General features: G+C 39.7%; 1 protein-coding gene across 1 annotated transcript in view; it reads right to left on the bottom strand.

Annotated features, from left to right (window-relative positions):
- Nucleotides 1–26,935, bottom strand: part of LOC139744365 (guanylate cyclase soluble subunit alpha-2-like) — a 151,746-nt gene that overhangs the window by 61,422 nt on the left and 63,389 nt on the right. Inside the window, exon 2 of the mRNA XM_071654805.1 lies at nt 6,751–6,821. Coding sequence (XP_071510906.1) covers nt 6,751–6,821 — 71 coding nt within the window. The remainder of the gene's footprint in view (nt 1–6,750; nt 6,822–26,935) is intronic.

Here is a 26,935-nt window from a genome sequence, read left to right as displayed (position 1 = left end):
AAAAATACACGGGGAATTCGATCGTTAGTTCAGTGCAGTAAATCCCTGTGAATTCGAGCGTTAGTTGAGCGCAGAAATACAAAGTGAATTCGAGCGTTAGTTTTGCGCTGAAATTCAACTGTGAATTCGAGCGTTAGTTGAGCGCAGAAATACACAGGGAATTCGATCGTTAGTTCAGTGCAGTAAATCGCTGTGAATTCGAGCATTAGTTGAGCGCAGAAATACAAAGTGAATTCGAGCGTTAGTTTTGCGCAGAAATTCAACTGTGAATTCGAGCGTTAGTTGAGCGCAGAAATACACAAGGATTTCGAGCGTTAGTTCAGTGCAGTAAATCCCTGTGAATTCGAGCGTTAGTTGAGCGCAGAAATACAAAGCGAATTCGAGCGTTAGTTTTGCGCTGAAATTCAACTGTGAATTCGAGCGTTAGTTGAGCGCAGAAATACACAGAGATTTCGAGCGTTAATTCAGTGCAGAAAATCGCTGTGAATTCGAGCATTAGTTTAGCGCAGAAATACAAAGTGAATTCGACCGTTAGTTTTGCGCTGAAATTCAACTGTGAATTCGAGCGTTAGTTGAGCGCTGAAATACACAGGGAGTTCGAGCGTCAGTTCAGTGCAGAAAATCGCTGTGAATTTGAGCATTAGTTTAGCACAGAAATACAAAGGGAATTCGAGTGTTAGTTTTATGCTGGAATTCAACTGTGAATTCGAGCGTTAGTTGAGCGCTGAAATACACAGGGAGTTCGAGCGTCAGTTCAGTGCAGAAAATCGCTGTGAATTTGATCATTAGTTTAGCACAGAAATACAAAGGGAATTCGAGTGTTAGTTTTATGCTGGAATTCAACTGTGAATTCGAGCGGTCTTTTTTTTTTTGGCGCAGAAATACACAGGGAATTGGAACACTACTTTTGAGCTGATATTCAGATGGAATGTATACTACTACTAACTTTTTTTAGAACAATGTTCAACATACAAGTGAGAGATTTACACATCCATCATTCCCTAAATGATCGTCAAGGTATATTCGATGAATTATTGATACAAATCAATTGTTTTGCAACATGTTATCATGAATTCAATGATACTTTGTACACTTAGGGCCTACATTTAATTCATCGTTTCGTCCTCAAACTGTCATCTATTACTACATTATTGTTAATTATAATTCATTTTTCATGTGGTAATCCCCTTTACAGTAAGACTCTTCCACCAAATCGATGATAATTATGTGTGGTTGTATGTGTATGTGTGTTATAAAAGCATACCATGTGTTTGTATTGCGGAGGACCGACCAAGGGCAATCACCCCTCTGGTCTGTGTATGTCAGCAGCGGAGAATAAGATAGAGAGACTGTGAGTCATGCAGGGTGCGAGAGGGAGTCGTAAACTTGCCAAAAGTCCACCACTGGTGTCGGCTGGTGGTCACATAAAGCAACGTGTTTCTCCTAAAGACATTTTCTCACTCCTCAAAATCAGTCCTCCAGAACAAAGGGGTGTATTCATTAAGACCAATACTATAGTGTAAGGTGTACAGTTTGTCTGCCCCATGTTCATGATTTTGTAAAATAATTTAAAGTGTAATTTATTATAGGAAAGTTTATTCAAGAACCAAAACCGGGGAGAACAAAACTGGAATGCACAAGCCCAAAAGTCTTCAGACCAGAGCAAGAAGAGTGAAGATAGGGCCTATCCAGATCTTATGAGGAGTTTATGCAGCAGTATGCATGGCAAACAAACAGTTAGAATTTGTAGTAAGAAAAAAGCAGTGGTACGAAGGACTTCAATTTTGTTAATCTGCGCAGTGAGAAATTTCTCTTATTAACTCGGAGGAGTAACAGGGGGAGGTCGGGAAAGAGTATCTTTCACGTGACAGAGTAAAGAGAAACGGAAACAAAAGTTGTAAGTCAACCAGTCTCTGCCAAATCAGTGGCGAGAAATGGAAAAAAATAAGAATATAATCCTTGTGACTTTGAAGTAATTGACAACATATCAATAATGGCATTTTAGATATGTTGCTAAACGTTTTATTTTTATCGATTATTTTAAAACCAATTCCTAATCACTTTAAATGAAGACGAGTTGCCAAAACTCTTCATTTAGGTTTTTTGTAACTATCGTTATATACTATGTAAAGATAACACCTGAAAGTCCACAGGAATATCTGCGCTAAACTATTGCTCGAATTCACAGTGTATTTCTGCGCTCAACTAACGCTCGAATTCACAGTTGAATTTCAGCGCAAAACTAATGCTCGAATTCCCTGTGTATTTCTGCGCTCAACTAACGCTCGAATTCAGTTGAATTTCAACGCAAAACTAATGCTCAAATTCCCTGTGTATTTCTGCGCTCAACTAACGCTCGAATTCAGTTGAATTTCAACGCAAAACTAATGCTCAAATTCCCTGTGTATTTCTGCGCTCAACTAACGCTCGAATTCACAGTTGAATTTCAGCGCAAAACTAATGCTCGAATTCCCTGTGTATTTCTGCGCTCAACTAACGCTCGAATTCACAGTTGAATTTCAGCGCAAAACTAATGCTCGAATTCACTTTGTATTTCTGCGCTCAACTAACGCTCGAATTCACAGTTGAATTTCAGCGCAAAACTAATGCTCAAATTCCCTGTGTATTTCTGCACTCAACTAACGCTCGAATTCACAGCTGAATTTCAGCGCAAAACTAATGTTCGAATTCCCTGTGTATTTCTGCGCTCAATTAACGCTCGAATTCACAGTTGAATTTCAGCGCAAAACTAATGCTCGAATTACCTGTGTATTTCTGCACTCAACTAACGCTCAAATTCCCGTTGGCTTTCTGCACTGAACTAAAGCTCGAGTTCCCTGTGTATTTCTGCGCTCAACTAACGCTAGAATTTACGGTTGAATTTCAGCGCAAAACTAATGCTCGAAATCAAATTATTTCTTTGCGAATGATATGTGCTGAAATTCCATGTAAATTAATGATATCACAAATTGGAATTAGTGATATCACAAAATGTATTTCTTGATATCAAGAATGTGAATTCGTGATATCTCGAATTGAATTCGTGATATCACGAATTGAATTTGTGATATCACTAATTCGATTTCGTGATATCAAAAATTGGTTTTACGTGATAAACCAATGGGTATTTGTGATATCAAAAATTGAATTTGTGATATCAGAAATTCGAATTTTTGATATCACGAAAGGGAATTCGTGATATCAGAAAATCTTTTTAGAAAGTAATATGGCTTGCCATATGCCCGCGCAATTAGACGGTTCGACATGCACGTCGAAAGGTGTCGATAACGCGTTTTAGTGTTTTTGTTATGTGATATTCACCCGGTTCACGTAACGGGCGATCGAAAATACTCTCCGCTTCAAGTTCACTAAATTTTGCGCCAAACAACCAACTCTTTTTCCTTTATTTGTTGTTACCGCAAGTGCCAAAGTATTTACCATCGACACTTTCACCCCGATGAAACACAAGCTTCAATTTTTCTAATCGATTAAAGTTTCGGAAGGTGCGGGATATCCATCACTGTAATGATAAACACTCCCTCCGTTTCCGTAATTGCAGAAATGGCATGTTTTACGAAGACCTTGCTTAAAACCATGTTGTTTTGGAAAGCTTGAACTATCGTAGTGAGCTACCTTCAGGGTATGATCAGAATAATGGAGAATAGTATACAGTTCCAAGGATTTCGTTTATGGAAATCTGCACGGCATCAATCATAAGGAATTTGATGCTAAAGGCATCTTGCATCTCTGAGCTTTGCATTACATCATGCAGCTTCAAAAGACATTGATTTTGTCTATACATGTACACGATCAAGGTACAACCTACCAAACGTCTCAGACACCCCATTCACACTCAGAATACAATTCCGGTTGCTTGACATGTCTCTGGACCAAGAATTGTAGCTCTTCTGCTTAAACTTTAGAACCTAATTTTACCGCACGGGTGTAACAAAAAGCGCTCACATTGATATCGATAGACTTGGATATGTTTGTCGATTGAATCACAATCTTTTGAATAACAAAGTCATTTACGTTCAAGGAGTAAACTCAATTCATTCCGACTGCTGAAAGGCATTACAATTAAATGCAACAGGAGATTTTACATGTAACAAGCAGCATGATATAAGAATACATCGATTGTCAAACCACACTTCGTATATTTGGTAACAAAATAATATAATATATATCTCCACGATAAATAAATTATTCACTTTTCTGTTGGTAAGTCACTCACGGCCTGTGCAGTGATGTTGGCATTGGGAATGGTCATAAGTAGAGAGACTTGTTATATAATCTGATTTATCTTTAAGTTGTGAAAAGGTTCGCAAGTGGCTAGGGATATCATGTACACCTGTTATTCCGCGCCAAACAAGGTGTGAATTGGCGCCTCGATGCTGCCGTTGTAATCTTCCCCAGGATTCACGCTTAACTAATCATTTTCTCCTCCAAATTTAACCCATCCGGCTCTCGAGCTTTTGGAATAACATTCGCCAAACCTCAAAGCGTTGCGAACGAGGCAGGGCTCAGTGCAGCTGGAGTCGCGCCGTCTCGTTGCTCGAGTCGGTACGCGGGCTTAACCCGCACAATGCGGCCCCCACTTATCCTCGCGGCTGCTGGATTTCCGATTTTCTATACCAGGTTTGGTGGTGACGTGTGGTTTGAGAAGGGAAAAGATCTGATGTACAGATATGCCCCAGTCTTCCTGCCGAATCTAAATCTCACGACAAAATCGATAGTGCGGCAAGACGTCGAAAATAGTTCCCACGCGTAAGTAGCTTCACGATAACCCTTTCTCGTCCTTTTCCCCCTTTTCTTCTTCTTCTTCCTCCTCCTCCTTCTCCTCTTCGTTTTCTTCTTCTCCTTTTGCTCGTTCTCCAGATGGTATGTTTCCTGTTTTCATGTACACTGGTCCTATATGCCACAACATATTTCGTTTTCAATTTCAATTTCTTTTCATATTTCTCGATGAAAAATGCATCATTTAATATAACAAAGTAAAATTATACATAATATCCAAGTAGTTAGAATGCACAATGATTTATTGTAAACATAATAGAACATGGTGGTCAATCAATGAAAGTTCGAATCTTAGTATCATGCTAAAGAAATATGATGCAATCTACTTGAATACCCTTGAATTTGTTTTTTTTTAATTGTTGTCAACAGTTTTACTGGCCAGCAAAGAGTGTATACGTGTATGATATAACGATGAATCTTCCCATTCTGCTATTGTGGTTTACAGCCAAGCGCCATGTTATAATACTGGATGGAAAAGGTTGGTCGTTATTCTATTATACGCAGAAGGTTTACCGACTTTGATACTGTATCTTACAGCTTCTCTCTCTCTCCATATATATATATGCACAAGTCACGTGATAACAATTCTTTTTCCAGAGCCAAAATAGAACCTTACGCTATTAGTGACAACTAGTGCATTCAGTCAGCTAGGGAGTTATTGCTCTAATAATCATTAGGCAATTTTATGATATCATTATATATGTCACTGACTGCGATATACACATGTGGAAATTACGTATACCTTAACGACTTTCTCAGGGGGAGTGGGAATATGATTAATTGTGGAAAACTCGTGTAATGCCCGTTTCAGACATTCATCAAACACTGACAGCTGGACATTACAGAAAAAAGTGATGCATAATAGATATAGAAACACTCTCGCACACAAGCATCTATGGAAATAATACATATACATACATATACATACATATACAAAATATGTGTACAGTACATATAAGCATATAATAGTATGTAGGTGCGAGAAAGTTGCTTGTACTCTACGGCTATCATAAGAATAGGTGGCAACATCTTGTCTGGTTAGTCAGAAGTGGTGATTATATAAGAGTATGCACAGTGTACGTGTTGTTTAAAATGGTAATAGTGCGCGTCTTTTGAAAATAGAAACACAGTTGCAGTTGCGTCGTGGTTAATGTGTCTGATTGATTTGTCGTGTTATAGTGGAATTTACCCAGATGGTTGCAAGAATGCTAAAATCCTCCTCTTTGCCCAAAAAGGCAACAGCCATAGAATTGACAACAGGTGTACTGGTATATGGTGCGTAAAGATTTGCTAGAAGTGAAGTGCGACTAGCCGAGGCACTGTTTCTAGCCGAGGCACTGTTTCATACCGATGTCATAGTAAATTCAATCAAAAAGACTTTAACTCTACTTTTATTGATTTTGCATGGTTACCGCCCGAGAATTGATCTATCCTGAAAGAGATAGAAATATACCAAAAATAAAAAATACATGCAAACAAGTGTTATGGGGACCTTGCTCTTTTCGATCATTCACATTTGAGAGCATTCGGCAGTTTAACCTTTGGCAGGTACATGATTTTATGTTCGATGGTGTCTGTTTGTCTCTGTGTAGCTACATGTATTACATTTATATATATATATATATATATATATATATATATATATATATATATATATATGTATATAGATATATGTAATATATATATATATGTAACATATCATACATGTATATTACATATATATAACATATATACATATATATATATTTATATTACATATATATATAATATATATATATATGTAACATATATATATATACATGTATATATATATATATATATATATATATATATATATGTTTGTGTGTATATGTGTGTATGTGTGTGTGTGTGTGTAAAAAATAAATCATATATATATTATATCAATAAACATTCATTATCAACAAACAGAATATGGTAGAGAGCTGTACTCACAGAAAGTCGTCGATGTTATCATGGCCATGAGATGAGAAGACTCGTCGGAAGGTGAGAGACACAGTACCGACCTGAAGATAAAGAAAGCAGAGAGAAAGTAAGCCCACTGTGACCACACCGAGATATTAAAGGGGACCTCCGGATGATTTTCAGACTTTTACATTTGAACAACTATAAATTGGTTAAACTCAGCACAGAGTTTCAGAATTGAAAGTGATTGGGATGAGGGATGAGAATGTTTTCAAAATTTATACCAAATTGCAATGAACAAGGATGATGACATGGCAGCCTCACCATAAGAATGTATGAGTTGGGGCTCAAGAAAGCAGAACGAAAGAAGAAGGCATGCATAAATTTTTCACAGGTGAACTTGTTGAGCAAGTGGTATTGTAATGGAATTACACAGCTACATTTCTGAAATGTATGAGGCTCTGATGTCATCAACACTGTTCAGTGTAATTTGTTTAAGATTTTAAATTCATTGGTTTCTCCGCTCAAGAACCACAATAAATTCCACGAATCTATACATGGAGCTGTCGATTTATGTACTGCATGATGTGAAATTATGAAAATCGTCCGGAATGCCCCTTTAAAGGGATGGTATACTATTGGGGAGATCAGGATTGGGCTTTTAACTTTTTACAAGATGTCAAGTAACCACTTATGAAATAGTACAGAGCATACCATTCTAAGAGGAATTCAAAGTTTATTTGATGAAAATCAGTTTTGGAATGACTGAGACAGTAAAAAATAAAGTAAAACAAAGCGATCGTAATAAAAGGTAGGTCCCACCTTTCATTAGAATTGCTATAGTTTGGATATCTCAGCCACTTCTAAACCATTTTCATCAAATAAACGTTGGATTCCTCTTGAAATTACATGCTCTTTCATATTTCATAACAGGTTGCTTATTATCTCATTAAAAATGTTAGATACCTGAAGTTAGGTTTCAACCAAAACTATACGATCCCTTTAATGAATCCTGGAATTCTAGACCCAATAACTCGACAGAACCACCACCCTTAACCATGTCATACATATTGCAATTGACATTACATGGAAACAGCGACGATGGTACTGGAAGGGTTAAGGCAGTCGTGTCTTTGTAAAATGAAGCCCCGTAGAGTGTCTGTACCGTGTGGGCTCATTTCTTTGTTTACAGTTCGTTATTCCGAAGGTTTGTTAATCCGAAAATAAAATGACATTTGCTTTTGTGAAGGTTCGTTATTGCGGAGGTTCGTTAATCCGAAAGTAAAAAAAAAAAATGGTTCGTTATTCCTAAGATTCGTTTACTACAATCCGGAAACCAAATAAGGTTTGTAATTGGATTTCGAAAAAAAGTTTGTCTTCTACAATTGCAATCTATTTCAACTTGTTGAGACTGGCTACTTTATTGTGACAAAGGACAGGCAATTCGAAAGGTATATGCCATCAGTTATTTTTTATATATGCCTTTCTCTAACATGATTGTATCCGTCAGAGTTTACTAATTTTAGAAATCGGTAATTCGCACTGGAGATATTCAAGCAATTATCTTAAAACATTAAAGACTAACAACACAGGAAAAAAAATAAAAGCATTGGAAAAGAACCTGCTTTGTATGATGTTAGTACTATTACATTATTTAGGGCATTCGTTTTTTATTGCATCATCTTTTGGTGTAATGACTGCTTATTCTTTCTTTCTTTGTTTGTTTTCTTTTTCATCATTATTAGTTTTTCACATGTTTTATACCGTTATCATTCTGTGACTGTTTGTAAGTACTTGCAGCTATGCTTATAGATGATGTAATCATATATATATATATATATATATATATATATATATATATATATATATATTTATATATGTATATGTATATATATACATATATATATGTATATATATATATTCATATATGTATATGTATATATATATATATATACATACATATATATATATATATATATATATATATATATATATATATATATCTTAAAACAAGGGTAGGCTCTCTACTATCATGTCACTGTGGTATATTGTCTACGCCGCTGTGCAACATTCATCAATACAGTTAGAGAAAACACATGGAAGTCTTACTCATCCTTCAGATTTGGCAGTCGTGTATAGCCGACCAATCATATCGCTCAATAGCATCGACTGCTCAGGTAGGCCGACTTATACAATGTTACACCTAAGACCTTTATGATTTCTGATCTTTTCTTTTTCGTCACGTCTGCTGAACCAAGGAAATCAAAAACAATTTATAGAGGGAGCTCGGGAAGGAAGGCTCCAGAAATAGCCAACGACCTTGGTGCCCATGTCACCATAAGGGGTATACTTGAAGACAGATGGTTGACTGAGTGAACATTTGAAACTTCACAGTTGAAGTACGACCGCCGCGCCACCCAAGAGCTTTCCGTATCGCATCGTCATTTCAGGCAGCACGCCGTCCTGCGAATGCGCATCCCCAAAACTCATCAAAATGACAAAATTAAAGGGGAATACTGGACCACTTGAAAGTGAATATGGAAAAAATAGCATTATGTTACAAGACAACAGTAAAAGTTTGATCAGATTCAGACAGAATATAAGGAAGTTATGAAATGTCAAAGATTTGCTAATTTTTCCAAAACAGTTTCAGAACAGTAGAAAATGATCTGCAAATGTGTGAGTTGATCGTGTCAGCACCTTAAGAATGTTCCAGCAACCGTGTAAAACGGACAAAGATTGATTTCTTCTGCTGTTAAAGTGTAAGACATGATGTTATTACTGGATGAATGTTTTCAAAATAATCATCCGTCAGATAAGTTACGAGATTGAGACTGAGTCATAATTACTTTTGAACACACAAAAAAAGAAAATGGCAATTTCAAGATTTTACTCACAAACTATACTTTAAATTGTGAGGCGATGTCTTTATCAACGCACTCATTTGCATGGCCCCTATCCATATTCATCGTTCAAGAACTGTTTTATGAAAATTAACGAAGCTTCCCTATTTCATAACTTGCCTAATTCTATTACAACTGATTGACAAATTGCCCTACATTGACGTAAATTGCCTAATTTCCATCCGACTTTCACCAGAATTTTGACTGTTGTGCTTGTATAGATTTCACTTTTTCTCTTCAGACTAACGTTTAACTGGTCCAGAATCCCCTCTAATTGATCGCAAGCTACATAGCGACTGTATTTTGGTCTCGGGAGGAGGGGGGGGGGTATCATGGAAGAAAGAGAGAGAGAGAGAGAGAGAGAGAGAGAGAGAGAGAAAGCAAGAGATAAAGAGAAAACGTAATTTAAAATAGATGAAGTAATTAGCATTATATGGAAACTGGAAATAAACCGAAATCTGCCGAAAATCGGACCGCAGTATCGCACAGTATTGCATAGCCCTATAAAACGCCTGATATCTTATCAACCTGAGGTGCCTGCTCCCCCCCCCCCCCTCCGACAGTCGAGTTTTGATTTGTTCCCCTCTGCGGAGTGACGAAGGACCACGGAAGGCTGCATGACATCATCGCATCAGAAGATGCGTACTGACTTAAGTGACCTGTTAACGACTGGAACTTTTACTTTTTTTTTGTTCCTGTCAGTCTCCTCTTTTTGTCTTCATCTCTCTAAACACACAGACACAGACACACACAGACACACTCACACACACACACACACACACACACACACATTATCCATATATCTAGAAGAGAGAGAGTGAGAGAGAGAGAGAGAGATTGAGACATACACACACTCTCATGAATATGTATTTATGTAAATTAAGTGTAAAATGTTCAGCCCACGTGGGGGCAGGAAGTTTGGAGACTTTTCGGACTGACTGTGGCGCTCGAGGGGAAGAATACAAATTCAGTTGTTGTTACTCCAAGAAAGTTTGGTGGCGATCTGATTGATGTCAATGAGGATAATGTGTGACGTGTTGTTGAGTTGCCACCATCTTTTCCTCCCCTCCATCAGCTGTCCATAGCAACACACACACACACACACACGCAAATGTGTTAGTATATATATTACATGTGCACGTGTGTACGAGTATTTTACGTAGAATTACGAGTGACATAAATGGAGTTTTCAAACTTCGAAAACTTTGTACGTATGGCAAGAAGAGAAAGGATGTAAAGAGAGACTAATCAATTTCCATGAGGAGAGAAACGGTTTCGGCAGGGGGATATTCATCTAATTCTCCGTTTGCATTAAAAAGAACATGGATAGGCGTCATTTCTGTAAGAATACAGAGCGAATCCGGGAGAACAGGGAGGGGTAGGAGGGACGTGGGAGGCATGGCGTTTTCCGATGTGAACCACTCGTCTCTGGTGTCACGTGACATTGACCCGAGTTCAGCAGGCCCGTGACAAAAGAACCTCTTGAGTAGCGTTCCGCTAAACGATACCTTCACACCAAGCACAGAAAAAACTACCCTGCATCTTCCCAAAGGAGCGTGAAGCGCATGTACTTAACCCGTGATACACGAGATGGTAAAGGAGGAGATAGAAATGGCCTTGCTCCAAGACGTATGGATAATCTTTGATCGAAAAAAATATGATTTAACAGGTAAAAAAGACGTAATTTTATACTTAAAACAGATGAAAGAAACATGATTCCAAATGTCTTAAAAGAAAAAAAAATATGAATGTTGTACGAAATAGAGAATTCGGTAACACCACAATAAACTTGGTTTGTGGTAAGGGGATGTAAAAGGCTGATTGTTTTGATATATTGTTTTGTTTTGTTTCGTTCAGTTTAGCGAGCATTTTGCCGCATATCTCGTCCCCCAATTTCCTTTCCGCGATCCGTGAGCGCATAAAAGTTGGAGATTGCATGAAATGACTGCCCCCTTCCTCCACACACAAAACGCTTACAGCATCTTTTTAATGTTGTTTTTATTTATATTTCATATATTAATTCTTCACTCATGGGAAGGATTGCCCTTTCGGCCATAGTTTGGTTGGATTTCGAGGGTCCTTGCCGTACATTAAAAACAAACAAACGTATTACTCAACATTGTTTCAATTAAAATACAGTAAATTGTGATCGCATGAAAACTACGTTATAATGGAAGTAGGATGGGAAGCTATTGGCTTGAACGTGTGAAATGACAGCACCTAAAAAGAAGTTGATAGCCAAACCCATTTTCCTTTGAGAGAATAATGCCACAAATGTTTGGAGTAACGGACATCTAAGTAAAAGGAATTGTGTGAGCTTCGGAATAACGAACCTTATTTCCTTTTCGGATTTATAACGAACCACCGGAATAACGAACATCAACAATAGAAGGAAACCTTCTTCAATATAAATCACGCCGTAGAACGACCATTCCTAAAATTGATAATTTTCGACTTGCATAGGAAGAAAGACAATAGAAAAATGATATTTAAGGACCACGGACCACTGCGTTACCGCACTCAAGACTATAATGTACAAAAGGAAACAGAAACAAAGAATTCCTGACGGTAATGTTACATAGAGTTCCTCAACGCTAACACAAGGAGTAAAACTGATAACCGCGAGATGATAAAGAGTTGAAAAACAACAACAACAACAACAACAACAACAACACCAACAACAACATCAACAACAACAACAACAACACAAGTAGGGATAAAGGGTGGGAACATGTGAAACTCCGGGTATCATGAAACGTAAGCAGTTTTGGTAAGGATGGATGTATATCGCTACCAATAAAACGAACTGAGTGATGTATTTGGCATCATCTCCAAATGCGTTTTTGAGCCGACATATTCTCCAAACGCTAGGAGAGGATTATGGGATCGCTTTCGCTTTTGAACCACGTGACCGCTTTCAGGATCATACGACGGTAATTCATCAAGCACTATAAGGGTATGCTTTGAGCAAGCCTATATACAGATGATAGAGACGCTAGATGTAGAAGGGCTAACAAACATACTTGAACCAAGGGATTCTTTGATGCTGAATTGATCAAATCGTTATGCTACGCAGAGACATTGACGCAGCTAAAGATCAGGCATATCTTGATTGGAAACTCGTGTCAGCTGTTACAGAGAGGACGCGTTCCTACCAAGACTCAAAGTAGGCACAAGTATTTTTTTTTTCTGTTTCAATCCCACTTGCCTACGGCTCACGATATGATGTGTAAGACTCGTGTTCGAATCCTAACATCTGTAGCTCTTCATACTTGTAATGTCACTAACATGGGTTCTTCAACATCTTTTCCACTAAAACCTCTTGATTTTTATCTTTATAATGATGACATTCACAGCTTAAAAATGGAGAAAGAGAGAAATAAACTGAGTGAGAGGGATAGAAAATGACAACAACAGACATAAATACAGCAGAAGTGCCTGACACAACCTTATGCAATCTTAAAGGCAGCCAAAGAAAAAACAAACAAACCCCGAACAAGATGCCTGTCTTTTCTCGAAACAGAATTCTTTTGGTATACTTGGCATGCTAGTGGATGGGGACACACTGTCTATCCGTGTATGTGTGTGTATGTGTGCGTGTGTGTGTACATATTATGTCTGTGTGTCTACGTGTTGAGTATTGAACAAAACATACTCCACCTTTCTGGCAATTTCCACACTTCCTTTTACATACCGGTGCGACCCATCAAGTATGTGTCCATTTCAAATTGTGTCAAACGGTAAATTTCAATCAAGGTGATTTTCTTTAGCTCCACATAGATATGACATATTATGGCATTGTAATACCATGAAATATATCCATGACGTCTGAAAGGGATATTTTCTCTTCTATTTGGACGTTACGGCTACACCCAGGGGATTATCACACTATCATCAGATCCTTATTACCTCAGAAACATTATAAAGATGAATGATACCAATCTTAACAAGCAAGGAGGAACGTCATCCTTTCATTTTTCTGTCATTTGTCCTATTATCTCTTATATCTTTAGGGCTTATTTTAGTCGTTCTGACGACATTCCTCCATCTGCACCAAAATCAGGCACACGTTACAAGGCACAGGGGTTTCATTCATGTCCCAATCGAGGCATGTTCACCCCGCGAATATCACCCAGAGGGCTGGAGCTCATGAGACCAGCTGTGGGCACGAAGCTGGTACGCCATTCATCATCCGTAATGAAGAGATGCCTTCCCCCCTGGGCCTTTGGCGCCATGTTTTATCTGTTCCATGTAGAACGCGGCTCGAATTTCAAATATGACATTTATACGGTTGGAACTGAACTAGATATTTTCGACTTTATGTGGAGAAAGATGATCATTTCGAATCAATGTAAGGCATGGTGTGTGGGAAGATGGGGGGGGGGGGGGGGAGGAGGAAGAGGAGGGGTGATTGGTAACAAAGACCAGACGTTAATTCAAGAAGTTGGAAACAACCTGCCCGCTGTCATTTCTGGGCCGATCGAGCATCACAATTCTGGACGTAGATCCCTATATATAATATATCCCTGCCTATCCATTAGAGGATCGGATCCCCGCTCTCCTCTTGACGCTAGGAGATTTTTGACTGATAAACTATCTTTGTAGACGTTCAACATCTGGTGTCATGTAAATAGTGATGCACGACTGGATTGGATATTCGATCACGATTTGCCGAACCAATTGGGACGAAGAGACGAAGTTAAGTCACGAAATGAAAGAAGGCCATACGGTGGTAAGACGTGTGGATTGAATCACACTGCATGAATGAAAGAGGGTTTGAGCGACAAAAAAACAAAAAAGCACACCCCAACAACGACAAGAGGGAGAAAATAAAGCGTGAAATTAGAGTCAATAATCTGAGCAAGAGAGAAGGAACTAGCGTGAGTTAACAAAACATAACGATACGACTCACTTCTCTAAAGAATAAAAATCGATTACGGCTTCTACGACATGTACATGGTGGAATAGATGATGGAGAAAATGAACAAGCCTGTAAACTTAATAAAAAACTTCACTTAGACTTAGAGATTTGTTTTCAGAAACCGAGGGCAAGATATCTTCGACCCCCTTCCCCTCTAAATATATAAACGACGGATATACGATAAAGCTCTGTACAAGAGTGACTCTTGAAGTCAACCTGTAATGAAATCAACTGAGTATGTCGCCATGATATTACGCCAGATTGTGAAAATAGGATTTTGTGATGCCAAGCGTTGACGATTGCACCTAGTTATGGTTTAGAATCTGGAGCAGCTAATGAGGATGGATATCCACTTACAAACACTCCACCGATCCCGATCATTGTCGTGTAACGTACCAATAAAAGTGACTCCGTGCTACACCCATAACCACTTCATTGTTTCATGTTATCCATTTGCTGTGTGTGTAGGTTGTTGTTGTGAGAGCAATCGGATATTGGTGGAAAAATATCAAGTACTCTGCTAATAATTACGCGTTCTCATAGCATCATGACTTTCGCTTCGACAGACCGGTCTAATAGAAAATAAAGTCGGGTAAACAATCTCATAAACAGGCCATCAAAAAAAGCCAACTGTGTCTCGGATGACAAGGTGCGGTCAAGCTTGTCATCGTAGCCGTATTGTCGAGTGTCTGTGGGCTTCGATATCGCTGCCCGACCCAGTCATCATCACGGGTGTCATCTCCCGATAACAGCCTTCACACGCTTCGCTCCCTCACTGACTTCGGGTGATTTACGACGGTATGGCAAGGTCGACACGAGGAAGGAAAAATTGGCAATTAGCTGTCGCGGAGGAGGATTCCTCTGTGTCAGCTTCCCGCCCAAAATATTCCAACTTCCATTCATCCCTGATTCATCGAATCATCATTTCTATTAATACGACTTGAACGTGTAAATACTTTGGTCTGTATATCAAAAATGGAAGATTAGTTCACTGCGGCGTGTAATGATGATACAGAGTGATAATGTTCGTTATTCCGAGGGTTCCTTAATCCGAAGATGAAAAGACGTACGGTGCGTACTACGAACAACCGGAATTGCGAACCTTCTTTCGTTTTCGGATCAACAAACCTTCCAACGGACCTTATTTTGTTTTCACGATACCCAACGACAATCTAATCCGAACAGCTAAGATTGTAGACTTAAAAGAAAAGACAAGAGAAGATAATTCCAAGAGTTTCCGTTCACTTTCTCAACACTCCATTGGAGTCTTCCATGGGCTTAGTTTTCAAGTTAACCTCCATACCATTCACACAAACTATTTGTGAATTGAATCCTACGATGAGTCTTTCACCTGAGTTGTTATTCTCAGCGGCAATTATCATTGTTATTGACACGGAATCTTAGCAATATAGGTTGCCGTTAAGTAATCAAAGAACTTGCAGAATACACTTACACATTGGAAAATACTTTTGAGTGAAAACAATCTTCTTATTGAACAAGGGCTTTCTCCTCCTTTACTATACTAGCAGTCAGCGAGGAAAGAAAGACGAACAAGGAAGCGAACCATCCAAGCCTCCATCTGTATTGGAGATTCGATTTTTCTGTCACTTTGTCATGCTTCTAGGGCGTATTATTGCTCTTCACACCTGCCAGAAATACAATGAAGGACTGCAAAAATGGTCGATGAAATATGAGAATGTTCCACGGTCATTCACTTGGAATCATGGACTAAATGCCGCCACGTGCAATACCAGACTTCTAAACCTCATGAAAACCTCTCTCCGAATTCCAGTTCTGATCGTTATTCTATCTCACGTCATTACTTTACTAGCAGCTGTCATCGTAAGAGAGAGATGGAGAGAGAGAAGGGGTGGGGTGGGGATGGGGCGGGGTTGGGGAGAGGATATCATTGCCCGGAAGCAAAACCCGCAGAGTTCACTGACCCGTAAATACGAGACTTCTGTCAGTGAGCGAGACAACATCACGGGCAGGGATGGAGGGAGGGGAAGGGGAAGGGGGAGGGGAGGTGGAAGAGGCACTTGGTGGTAGAGGGGGAAGGGGAGTAGACCCTACACGATTGCTGCCCAAGGAATTGAGTTCGGTTAAAGTATTTCCAGCTACCGGATGCAAAGTGTAAGCGTATAGTAAGATAACTACATATAATCTGACACTTCCCCGGTTCCCAGTCTGAGTTCCGAGTGGATTAGTATGATGTTGTATATAGCGTGTGCCGTGTGCCGATACTTTTTTAAAGAACTTTTTATGGATGTATGGGTCCGGAATGTGCCTGCCAAGAAGGGAGTCTGCTTTTCCTGCTCCTACTGATCCTAAAGTCTTCCCGTTTCTAATACGAGGGGTAAATCGAATATGTAGGAAGCTTTCCGTCTTAATCGACTCAATTCCAGATAGTCCAAGAATTCCATGTTTACTTGACGAATAAATTGATAACGCTAAGCTTGTATAAAAAAATACCAACATCATTTGTTTTTCTGAATTAGAAACTGACTACTAGAGCGAAATCATGTCTTATTAGCATGCACACGTACAAGTACAAACGAGCACAGGCACTCACACATAATTGTTTGCACAAACACACACCAAAACACACACACACAGAGAGAGAGAGACAGACAGACAGACAGAGAGAGACAGAGACAGAGAGACAGAGGCCTTCCAAGCATGAATGTTGCCCTACACAATGGCGGATGCCGTATGTAAGAAGTACACCTGTGTAGGACTTATAGGAATGACGCATGCAAATCTTAAATTGTCTTTTAAAAAAAAAGGTGAAAGAATGAGGATAAACAAAGTTTCTCATAATAGAATACGTGGAGCGAAGACAGTCGGAGCTATTTCGATTCAACCTTCAGCCCGGCACCGCCACCCGTGTTTGGTCCTGATGACGGCATCAGAGCCCGTCGAGGAACATGTCACGTGTTGTTTGACAACAGCGGGTGTGAGAGACACGGAACTTTGTCTTCCTTGCTGGTTACGCCTGCGCGAGCACGCTTTTATTGCGGCCCAGTACACCGGTATACCAGAAAAGGTCAAATTCTACCGATATCTAGCCGAGTGTTACACACGGATGGTGCCTTTTTTGGATGCGGACACACGTGGCTGGGGTGGAAGAAACCAGCCAATTCTTTTCTTTCTTCCGGAGACGGGATGTGATTCTGCTGTGGCTTGAAGGATGTGGCGAAGAAGCGTAAGTGAACTGAAATGCCCGGCAGGCACGAACATTAAAACTTGCTGAGAGAAAGAGTTCGAACTTCATCGTATCTTTACAGAATTACAATTCGACCGATGTCACGCAGTTTGCTGACTTTCAAGAAGGAAACAAAAAGAGTGAATCTACGGTTCTAATGAAGTAGACTATATGTCATTCTGTTTTGAACCTGATACAACCTGCGTTATCCATGCCATGAGAAATTAAGGAGAAGGAAATAACATCCAAGGTGATTCCGTTAGCATTTAAGACGTCTGCAGCTAGATGATGTATAATAGTTTTGATCACCTGGAGGGAGTGGCGCCATCTGTTTTGAAGCTGAACTTGAGGCTTCAGATTATTATTATCCATGTTGTTTCATCAAGGTAGGCAAAACTTTTAGGTGGATTAAAAGTTTAGAACTTCAAAAAAAAGAAAAGAAACATGCCTGGACATCCGTTTCGATCACACATAATACACATACATATAGCACACACGCACACGCACGCATACGCGCACACAGAAGCACACACGCGCACACGCGGAGTAAACGTTCCGTGACCTTCAATGTACCCGCTGGTATTGTCGATAGCAAACAGCCATTAGATTTTGAGGAGATTGCTCGGAACACCGAAAAGATCTCGACGAAAGGTCTTGGCTGACAAGCAGGAAAGAAACATGAAAAAGACCTTAACTTAACAAACAACCAAGTGCTGCAAGCAATGCTCTCGTCGACACGGAGAAAAAAAAAGATATCTGCACTGGTGAAGGGCACAAGGACAAGGTAATTGACCAATGATAAGAACAGACGCTGGGCCTGCAGGGAGTGTCATAATGTACATTGCCGTATCATGTTTGCCAATGTAAATTGGGAGGCGCTCTGCCTTCATAAAGCTGCGATCTTTCATGTTTTTATTCCTCCCTATTCATCCGCCACTCTTCAAAAGAAACTGCACAGAGGCAGCAGCTCGGCTGACGATATACGCTCGTCCCCCCTATACCCAAACCGCCTCATCATTTCTCCAGATTGAGTCGTGGGCGATGAAGCATTAGCTTATTTCTGTCTCACAACAGATGGTACTGTGGGTCAGAGAGGTTAACGTTTTCCAATATGATATTCGGCTCCGTAGATTTCGGGAACGCTGGCGTGTGCACAAAGGTTAGTTTAGATCTGCACGCATCTATTCAGAATGTAGATATGACACTGAGGGTATGGCGTTCCGCAAAACGGCATTCCCGCCAGCTCGGTCGTAATCGTCATGTCAGACGTTCGAAACACAACTTGAGGCCGTGTTTGATTCTTTATTGAGACACCATAAGCTTCTAAACGCGTTTATTTTTTCCCCTCTGTCACTCCTCCCCGTATAGGCGCTAAACATCGCTCTCAAAAAACGGAGGGGTGTGCAATGGGTTTGTATTGACACACAAGACACTTCGGCCCCGGTGTTAATGTAATGGTAAACAGGCTCTAAGTTGACTTAACCAGAACAAGGTTTGCTACTTTTTTTACCACAAAACTGGCACTCTTCAGAAAATAATGTTTCCTTTCTCACAGTAACCCGGGAAGGAGAACGTGTCAACAGCACAGGCCCTTAAACAGCCTGACTGCCCCATTACTTTTCATTTCCCCCTTTGCCCGTCCAGTCTTTAAAGAGTCTGTCGAGTACCCGTCTAACTTTTCTTCTTTTCTGCTTCTTGGTACAGTATTAAAGCTCAACACTACCCAGTGCATTCCATCCAGTTGAAACACATAGACATAAATGCAAATAGCATTGCAACTATTTAAAGATTGAGTTTCAAAAGAAAACATCCCGGACATATTACCCCACAGACGCAAACGACACTGAAGTGAGGACAGGTCACAAAACTGGTCTTATTCATGTTATTTAGGGGTTCTTAAAATCACTAGAGTTAAGAAAACAAGAACCAATACATCATAAAAATCTAACATCGTGTTATTGTAATACACCAAAACTCAAGTTCTTCCCCCTTGTATCGTTTTCTCATATCTCTTTAAGATGCTGTTACCTATTTTGTCTGTGTCATGTGTCTCCTTCTTATTCCAGGTGACAGTGTACAGGCATTGGATGTTCCACTGTTTATTGACGATAGAATGAAAACTGCTAATCAAAATATAGATAGATAATAAGATGAATACATACCTAAATAATTACACTTATATCTATATGTCTATCTATCCATATATCTATATTTGTCTACCTACACACAGTATATATATATATATGTATATATATATATATATATATATATATATATATATATATATATATATATTACATATATCATGCCTACATGCGCATTCATGCATGACGCATAGACAGACATGTGTAAATTTAGAAGGCACGCGTCTCCCAGTATCACACCGAATCTTCAATCATTTCCCCCATGAGTAACGCACGTTGAATGATTCCCTGACGGATGTACCTCCAGACGCCGATTTGCTGGGCTCTCCTGTCCGTTCGAATAAATAAAGAGTGATCGCTTCCCGCAATATACACATACTACCCAGTGTGGCTGTCCGGCATCTGTCCATCTGGTCTGAGAATGAAACCTATTTGTAATGCACTGTTGGACAGGTGAACAAAGAGGATCTCGCGCCTTCATTTTTTTTTCTTCTCCCCTCTTTGTCTCTTCATATAAGTCTCGTTCTCTTCATTTTCTGTGCGTGTGTCGCATTCGATTTGTGAAAGAGACTCGACGCTCCCCCCCCCCCCCCGGACTCGATAAGTATCAAGAGCGGCCTGTGATACATTGAAACATATCATCTTTTACTTCAAAAGGGATGACTATCAAATGCTACAGAGCCACGTGAAGGCTATTTTGTGAATGGAGAGGGGGAAAAAAGAACACGTTTTCCGCTTCTTTCTTTGAGGGATGTTTAATACTTTGTTCTCAGGTCTGTCTACATGTATAACGATGGGGAAAGGTGAACAGGCTTCAATGACATTTTGTGAATATCATGTCCTTTATGGGGATACTATACAGTTTTCAATATTTTGCGTTCCCTCGATGTTTGAAAAGATCATCGGCAGCAGACAGCGGTGAAAGATAGAAAAAGAAAAGAGTGTGTGTGTGTGTGTGTGTGTCGTAAGGGGGGGGGGGGGAGGAAGACGCGTAGAATATGACTTGCCTGGCGGCAAGAATAGGGGTAACCTCGCTCTTTTTACGAGATGCCGTTAAAGTGGGCCGAGAAGAGAAGATGATGACTGTTGAATGGGAAATAAGTCATTCATATCCTCTCGGCGATGGAATACAAGGGAGAGTCATTTTTTGTTAATAGTTGGCTATCAAATTTTAAGGCGATGGATCTCGGGGGGGGGGGGGGTCAAAAAAGTGTAGTGTTAATGCTTTCACAGGCTATCAAATATCCGGCCCTCGTATGAGTTGCGTCGGATGAGACCGTCTAAAAGTCCAATGTAATGTCACGCATGATACAGCACACAAACACACACACAGACACGTCTACATAAAACTATACTCGTCGTAGAGACCTCTGAGGCACCTTAAATGAGAAATAACCCATTATCCACGATCGGTGGCGTGATAAGTAGCCACTTTGAATTCCATCAGTCTAGTCTCTACAAAAGTCACAAAGTACTAGAGAAGTGAAGAAGGGAGGTGGTGGGAGACGTCGCCAGGAAAATATGTTTACGCAGAACTGTTTCTCTGATTTTTCTTCTTGCGTGAATCTAGATCATCCACACATTAAAACAGTATATCACATTCATCAAAACATCGGATAACACCTTGGGACGAGGTGGGAGAATAAAAGATCTTTGCCTTATTCCCTTCACTACACCAGTCCCAAAAATTACATTCTTGCTGTTTATGCTGTAGTAGGGTAGAGGGAATATATATATATGTACATATATATATATATATATATATATATATATATTTCATTTTAGTCATTTCATTTGATTTGATTTATTCTCTGTATGCCATTTTTTTTCAAATACATAAATTTTCTGCGATTTCATTGACATAGTACAGAATAACAGTAGTATAAATACTTTCAACAATTATCATCATTTTCATCAATTATACAATACATCTGTTATATAATTACATGAGTTACATCTTAATTTGCATACAGAACGATTGCCAAGAATAAGCACAAAGGACAAAATTTAACTCTTTATTCTCCTAACTGCTAAATCTGTAAGTGGTTCTTACATTAGCATCACATTTTTGTAAAGTCCGCATGGATTTTTTTTTTTGCTCGAAAATTGACATTTTGGGGATAGGCCTAATTCTTTTTGAATTTGTGCAGTATCAATGCATTCAACCACTTCCAGCTAGCCTTCCTCCAGAGTAAGAAAAGTCATGAAAATGAGAGGTGTCACTATAAAGACGACAAGGTTAATGATTTAAATATCATGGTGATCCCAAAGCAGGACTCCATGAGTAAGTTCGCCCATAACCCCCCATTACTGGACGGGAATCAAGGATACTATGTCGCCTTGAAATCACGTCAAAGGCATCGTCGCCATAGACGCTGCCGTCCTTGGAGACCACGGTGCAGTCTCAAAGAAGGAAAGTGTTCTTGGTGTAGAACTTAATTTTAAGTGTCAAATCTATTTCATCCACATATTTTTGTAGGAACTCGTCCATAAAATGACTTCTGGCAGATACAACAGCCCTTTATCTTTAGCGAATAACCTTGGGGTAGGTATTACGTAATAAGAGTAGGAAAGGACTAATAATTGGAAGTGTCAAAACGACATTATTCCTGCCGACCAAGTTTCAGATATGCACGGAAGGTCGAGAGCTCTCAGGAGTTATAAACACAGACTGAACATTACTTCTCTATACGAGTACCGGGCGCCTAGTACTGTTGTACATTTGTAATCATGCGTAGATGTGGAACTGTTCGTCTCTACATGAGTTTTGGAACTCCACCGCTAAAGTCTTCTGTTTAAAGAAGAGCAATCTGCTATAATAGATATAATGTTGTTTTGGTATTCCAAAGTTAGCACAAGATGACGACTAGTGTCACATGATTAAGTTCCACTTAAGAAATTCCTTCACCTCGGGTTTCTGCTTTTCGATGTGTTTTTCTTCCTTTCTGTATTGTCCCCCTGACATCATTTTTTTCGGCATCTCTGACCTGTTATTCTAATTGGCGACTGCGGCGGCAGCCTTCAAATCAAAGGGTGCTCCCATGGCTATAGGTTAACGGAGCTAACATATGGGAGTCGTCAGAATTTACTCTGTTGTGAGATCAGCGGGAGAAACGTGCGGAAAGTATGTCCGGTATTAATGTCCTGAGTGCTCGACTAAGACCCAAGATCAGTGCCATAAATCGGGCGGGAAGTCTGCTCAAACTACGCCCAGATTTACGGCCCTGCATCGCACGAGACAGCGGTTACCACAACCTCAGCATTTTCTACGTAATATGCAACTTGATAGATGTCCAAAGCTAATGCCAAGTGCCTTCCACAAGTTACAAAAAACAAGATGTGAGTGACTCGCGTATGTTTATGTGTGTGTATTGTGTGTGTGTGTGTTTTCTGTTTTTTCTGGTAATTGAGAGAAGGAAAAAAACAGCACAAGAGTTAACGAGCCCATAAGAAATGTGGGAAAAAAAAGAGAAGAACGTTTTAAGAGGTTAAGGACCCTTTTTTTTTTTTGGGGGGGGGGGGAGGTCTCAACAAAAGTGATACGATTAAGAATGTGACTCTGGTATTTGACTGGACGTAGTGCATACCTCGCATAAACGAGACACACAATACGTGCTTCTATGCTCTCAAACGGCACTTGTGTTGTTTTGTTCACTGATAAGGCATTTGTAACCTGTGTAACTTTTATCCCCCTTCCCTACATTTTTTTCTTAAATGAAATGCGGTGAATGCTATTTCTAAAATCGTGTGAATCATGCTGCGGTATTCGAAAACTGAGTAGGCTCCGGGTCAAAAAACAGAAGAAAAAAGATGCGCTCCGGGAGCATACCAGAGCGCACATTAAATCAAGCCCACGGCTGCATCTGGACCAAATACACAAATACTTCAAATATATTGGAGTGACATTAGAGAGACTATAAAGCATCACGTGTGTGTCTTCCATATTAGGTCAGCGGACGGTATTCCATCTTTCTTCCTTCCCGCTGCTATCGTCTTTTTCAGATGATTATTCGCGCGGTGAAGAACGGCATCGGCTGTCGTCTGATTTCTATCACCCTTCCGTGACCTGTCCGTGGTAGTAAGATCGTGACCACGTGACATCTAGACGACAAATGGTCGGGTTTTTACAGCAGTGTTAGAGACTCTGCTCTCCCCTCTCTGTCTGTCTGTCTGTCTGTCTGTTTCTGTGTTTCTCTGTCTCTTTCTCTCCTTCTTATCATAGAGTTGCTTCCAAGAGGTCCTGCTACGCATCATAATTTCGTGTAACAACTGTTACACAAGGAGAACTCGGCGACAGAGATGAAAGAATAAAAAACAAACAAAACAAAAACAAAAACAACAAGGAAAAAGAGAAAAAGGCCCCAAAATCATTAAAGAGTGTACAAAGCGGATCGGTGCTGCAGGTTTCACATGGTATTTGACACCATAAGACTTGTTTTTGCATTTTAAAAACTCCAACTCATTATGTTGCAGGAACATCATAGATCCCCTAAAATGTCCGTAGGAATGTCAGTATTTCGTTAACAAAAAATGGGTAGCGAGTGCTTTCTTACATAGCCAGTCATCACATGATTACACCAGTCACCATGAGTTATATTCATGATGTGGAAAATGCAGCTGAATTTGGAAACATTCTGCACCTCTTCTCTATGAAAATGAAACACAAATTGGTTAAAGAAAAGAGCATTGTGGGAAAGAAAAAATCTATTGTATCGCTTGGCCCCTTCTGCCTCTAACTGTGCTCAGCGTCCACTTTGACAGAACCCATTTGTGGGCTGCGTACCGCGGTTTTTCAAAAGACAACCAAATTATGGCAATTTGTACACAACACTCCTGCGATCCACTTTAGAACATGGTGAGCAGAAAGCGATACCGAAGGGGGTAATATCACAACATAGTTGCCGCAGCTTCTCCGATGCCAGTCCCCCCTTAAATCATGTGAGGTTGTAAAAATCTGTTCGCCTTGACGTCAGAACATCAATGCAATTACTGCGCATCCATTTTGAAGCTATAAAACCAAAGCTACAGGGGAAAGAAAGAAAGGAGCGGTTGTGGGGGAGGGGGGGGGGGGGGGCTGTCCTTCGGACGAATGCTCATACCTATGCTCAACACCACTGTTAAGGACAAGTAAAGCATGGAAGCGACACTCGTTAAATTCAACACAAGGTTTTCCCATCTCTAAAACAACAACAAACAGCGGCAACAACAACATCCACCCCCTAAAACTTAACACAATTAATGTGGTCATTTACGACGAAGACGTACAAAGAAAGATACCAGAACAGCCTCGTGCTCGACAGCGTGCAGAGAGCATGATCTAATATTGCAGAAGACATATTTCTCCCCCCCCCTCTTTTAGACGCTATGTTTTGATTGTTTGTTGTTGCTGTTGTTGTGATTCTCCTTTCGATCTTCGTGCTTCACAGTTGTATACCTTGGACGTATGGCAAATTCTATTTCTCTCATTTGTGGGAAAAACTCCAATTTCCCCAGTGTCTTTTTCGTCGTTTCGTTCTTTTACCTGATACAACCATTTGTGTATCTTCTCTCTTTATTCAAATTGTGATTTCACGGCACCTGTGTATCATTTCGCCTTTGGTGCTGTGTATTTCATCTCAAAATACTTTGCCTTCAACTTTCGTGATTGTCTCTGTATTCAAGGAAAACGAGTTATCGTCTCTACTCGTACATTGCATCAATCTATCAATCTACATGTATCTATCTATCAATCTTTCTATATTATCTATCTATCTACAATATATGATATATACGGATATTCAATTTCTAGTGGTGATTCAATACGACGTTTACATGACTCAGGACTTATAATTTTAAGTGAAAGATAGACAAGAAAATATTCTTTGCGCTTTTCATAACAACATTAATCTTTTTTTTCAGCACATCTACTTAAAAATAGCATCACTTTCTGTAAGTCGCCATTGAGAGGTGAATTAGAGTTAGCAAATTTTGGTCGGCATAAAATTAATGAATATTGCGTGACTCAGACTTTCGACCTTATTTCATCTTCATTGGTTCACAGAGCGAGTTTCCCATGACTTGACAAAACTAAGAGAACATTGCGATGATAGTCAGTTTGGCACTGTGCAATACGGAGTAATTAGTCACCCTAGAGTCATTTGCTATATTTTCAATGTATACTTCAGATTTGCAGTCAAGCATGAGCTAAATCATCAACCCTGATGCTATCTCTTTCTCAAGGCTTATCTCTTCTTTCCTTCTTCTTCACTGTCACACGGGCCTACTGTCTGTCTCTCCCGGCACATCAATCGGTCTACGGTATCAAAATATCATCTTTATGTCTTCTTTATTCTCATCTTCCTTTCCATCGCTTTCTCCTCTTTTCTCTTCTCGTTCATTTAGCTCTTCCGCTCTCCATTCCTTTTTATTTGGGTCTTTCCTTCCCTTTGTCTCTACTTGTTTGTCTATCTTTATTTCCCGCTTTTTTTTCCTTTCATTCTCACCCCTCCCTTCTCTCTTTCTCTGGTTACACGATACAATCCCAGAGAGGCGTTCCGTCACGTAAACGCCCCATGATCCCCGTTGCGACGGGGATTACGTTCCTTTGGGCGCGCGAACCATCGCGCGCGCCCTTCCCTCTCCCGAAATATGATCGAGTTGATCCGGGGAATCTCGGCGAACAGGGCCGAGTATTTCCCCGAGATTTACTCGTCAGTGTTGTGGATTGGCTTTATCGTTGAGCTATCCCTTACCTGATTTATCCCGAGGGATGCGGGACTGAAATTTGGGAAAGATACATTGGGACTATGTAGGGCGACGCGATGCACAGGCAAAAACTTGTTGACTCTGCCCTACTGTTGCTTACATAAAGGGCCTCTTATGATGTTTCAAAGTTGTTGTTCGGGTCTGTTTTTCCTTTACGGATCTCGTCTTTTGAAAGTTTATTCATTATCATTATCATTATTGCTATTATTATTATTATTATTATTATTATTATTATTATTATTGTTATTATTATCATTATTATTATTATTATTATTATTTATTATTATCATTATTATTA

Source organism: Diadema antillarum, unplaced genomic scaffold, assembly GCF_040938485.1.
Source record: "Diadema antillarum isolate AM-2024a unplaced genomic scaffold, OU_Dant_1.0 seq00001165_RagTag, whole genome shotgun sequence".
Classification (NCBI taxonomy): Eukaryota; Metazoa; Echinodermata; class Echinoidea; order Diadematoida; family Diadematidae; genus Diadema; species Diadema antillarum.
Note: the sequence above shows the minus strand (reverse complement) of the source record. Positions and strands in the feature narration are given on the sequence as shown.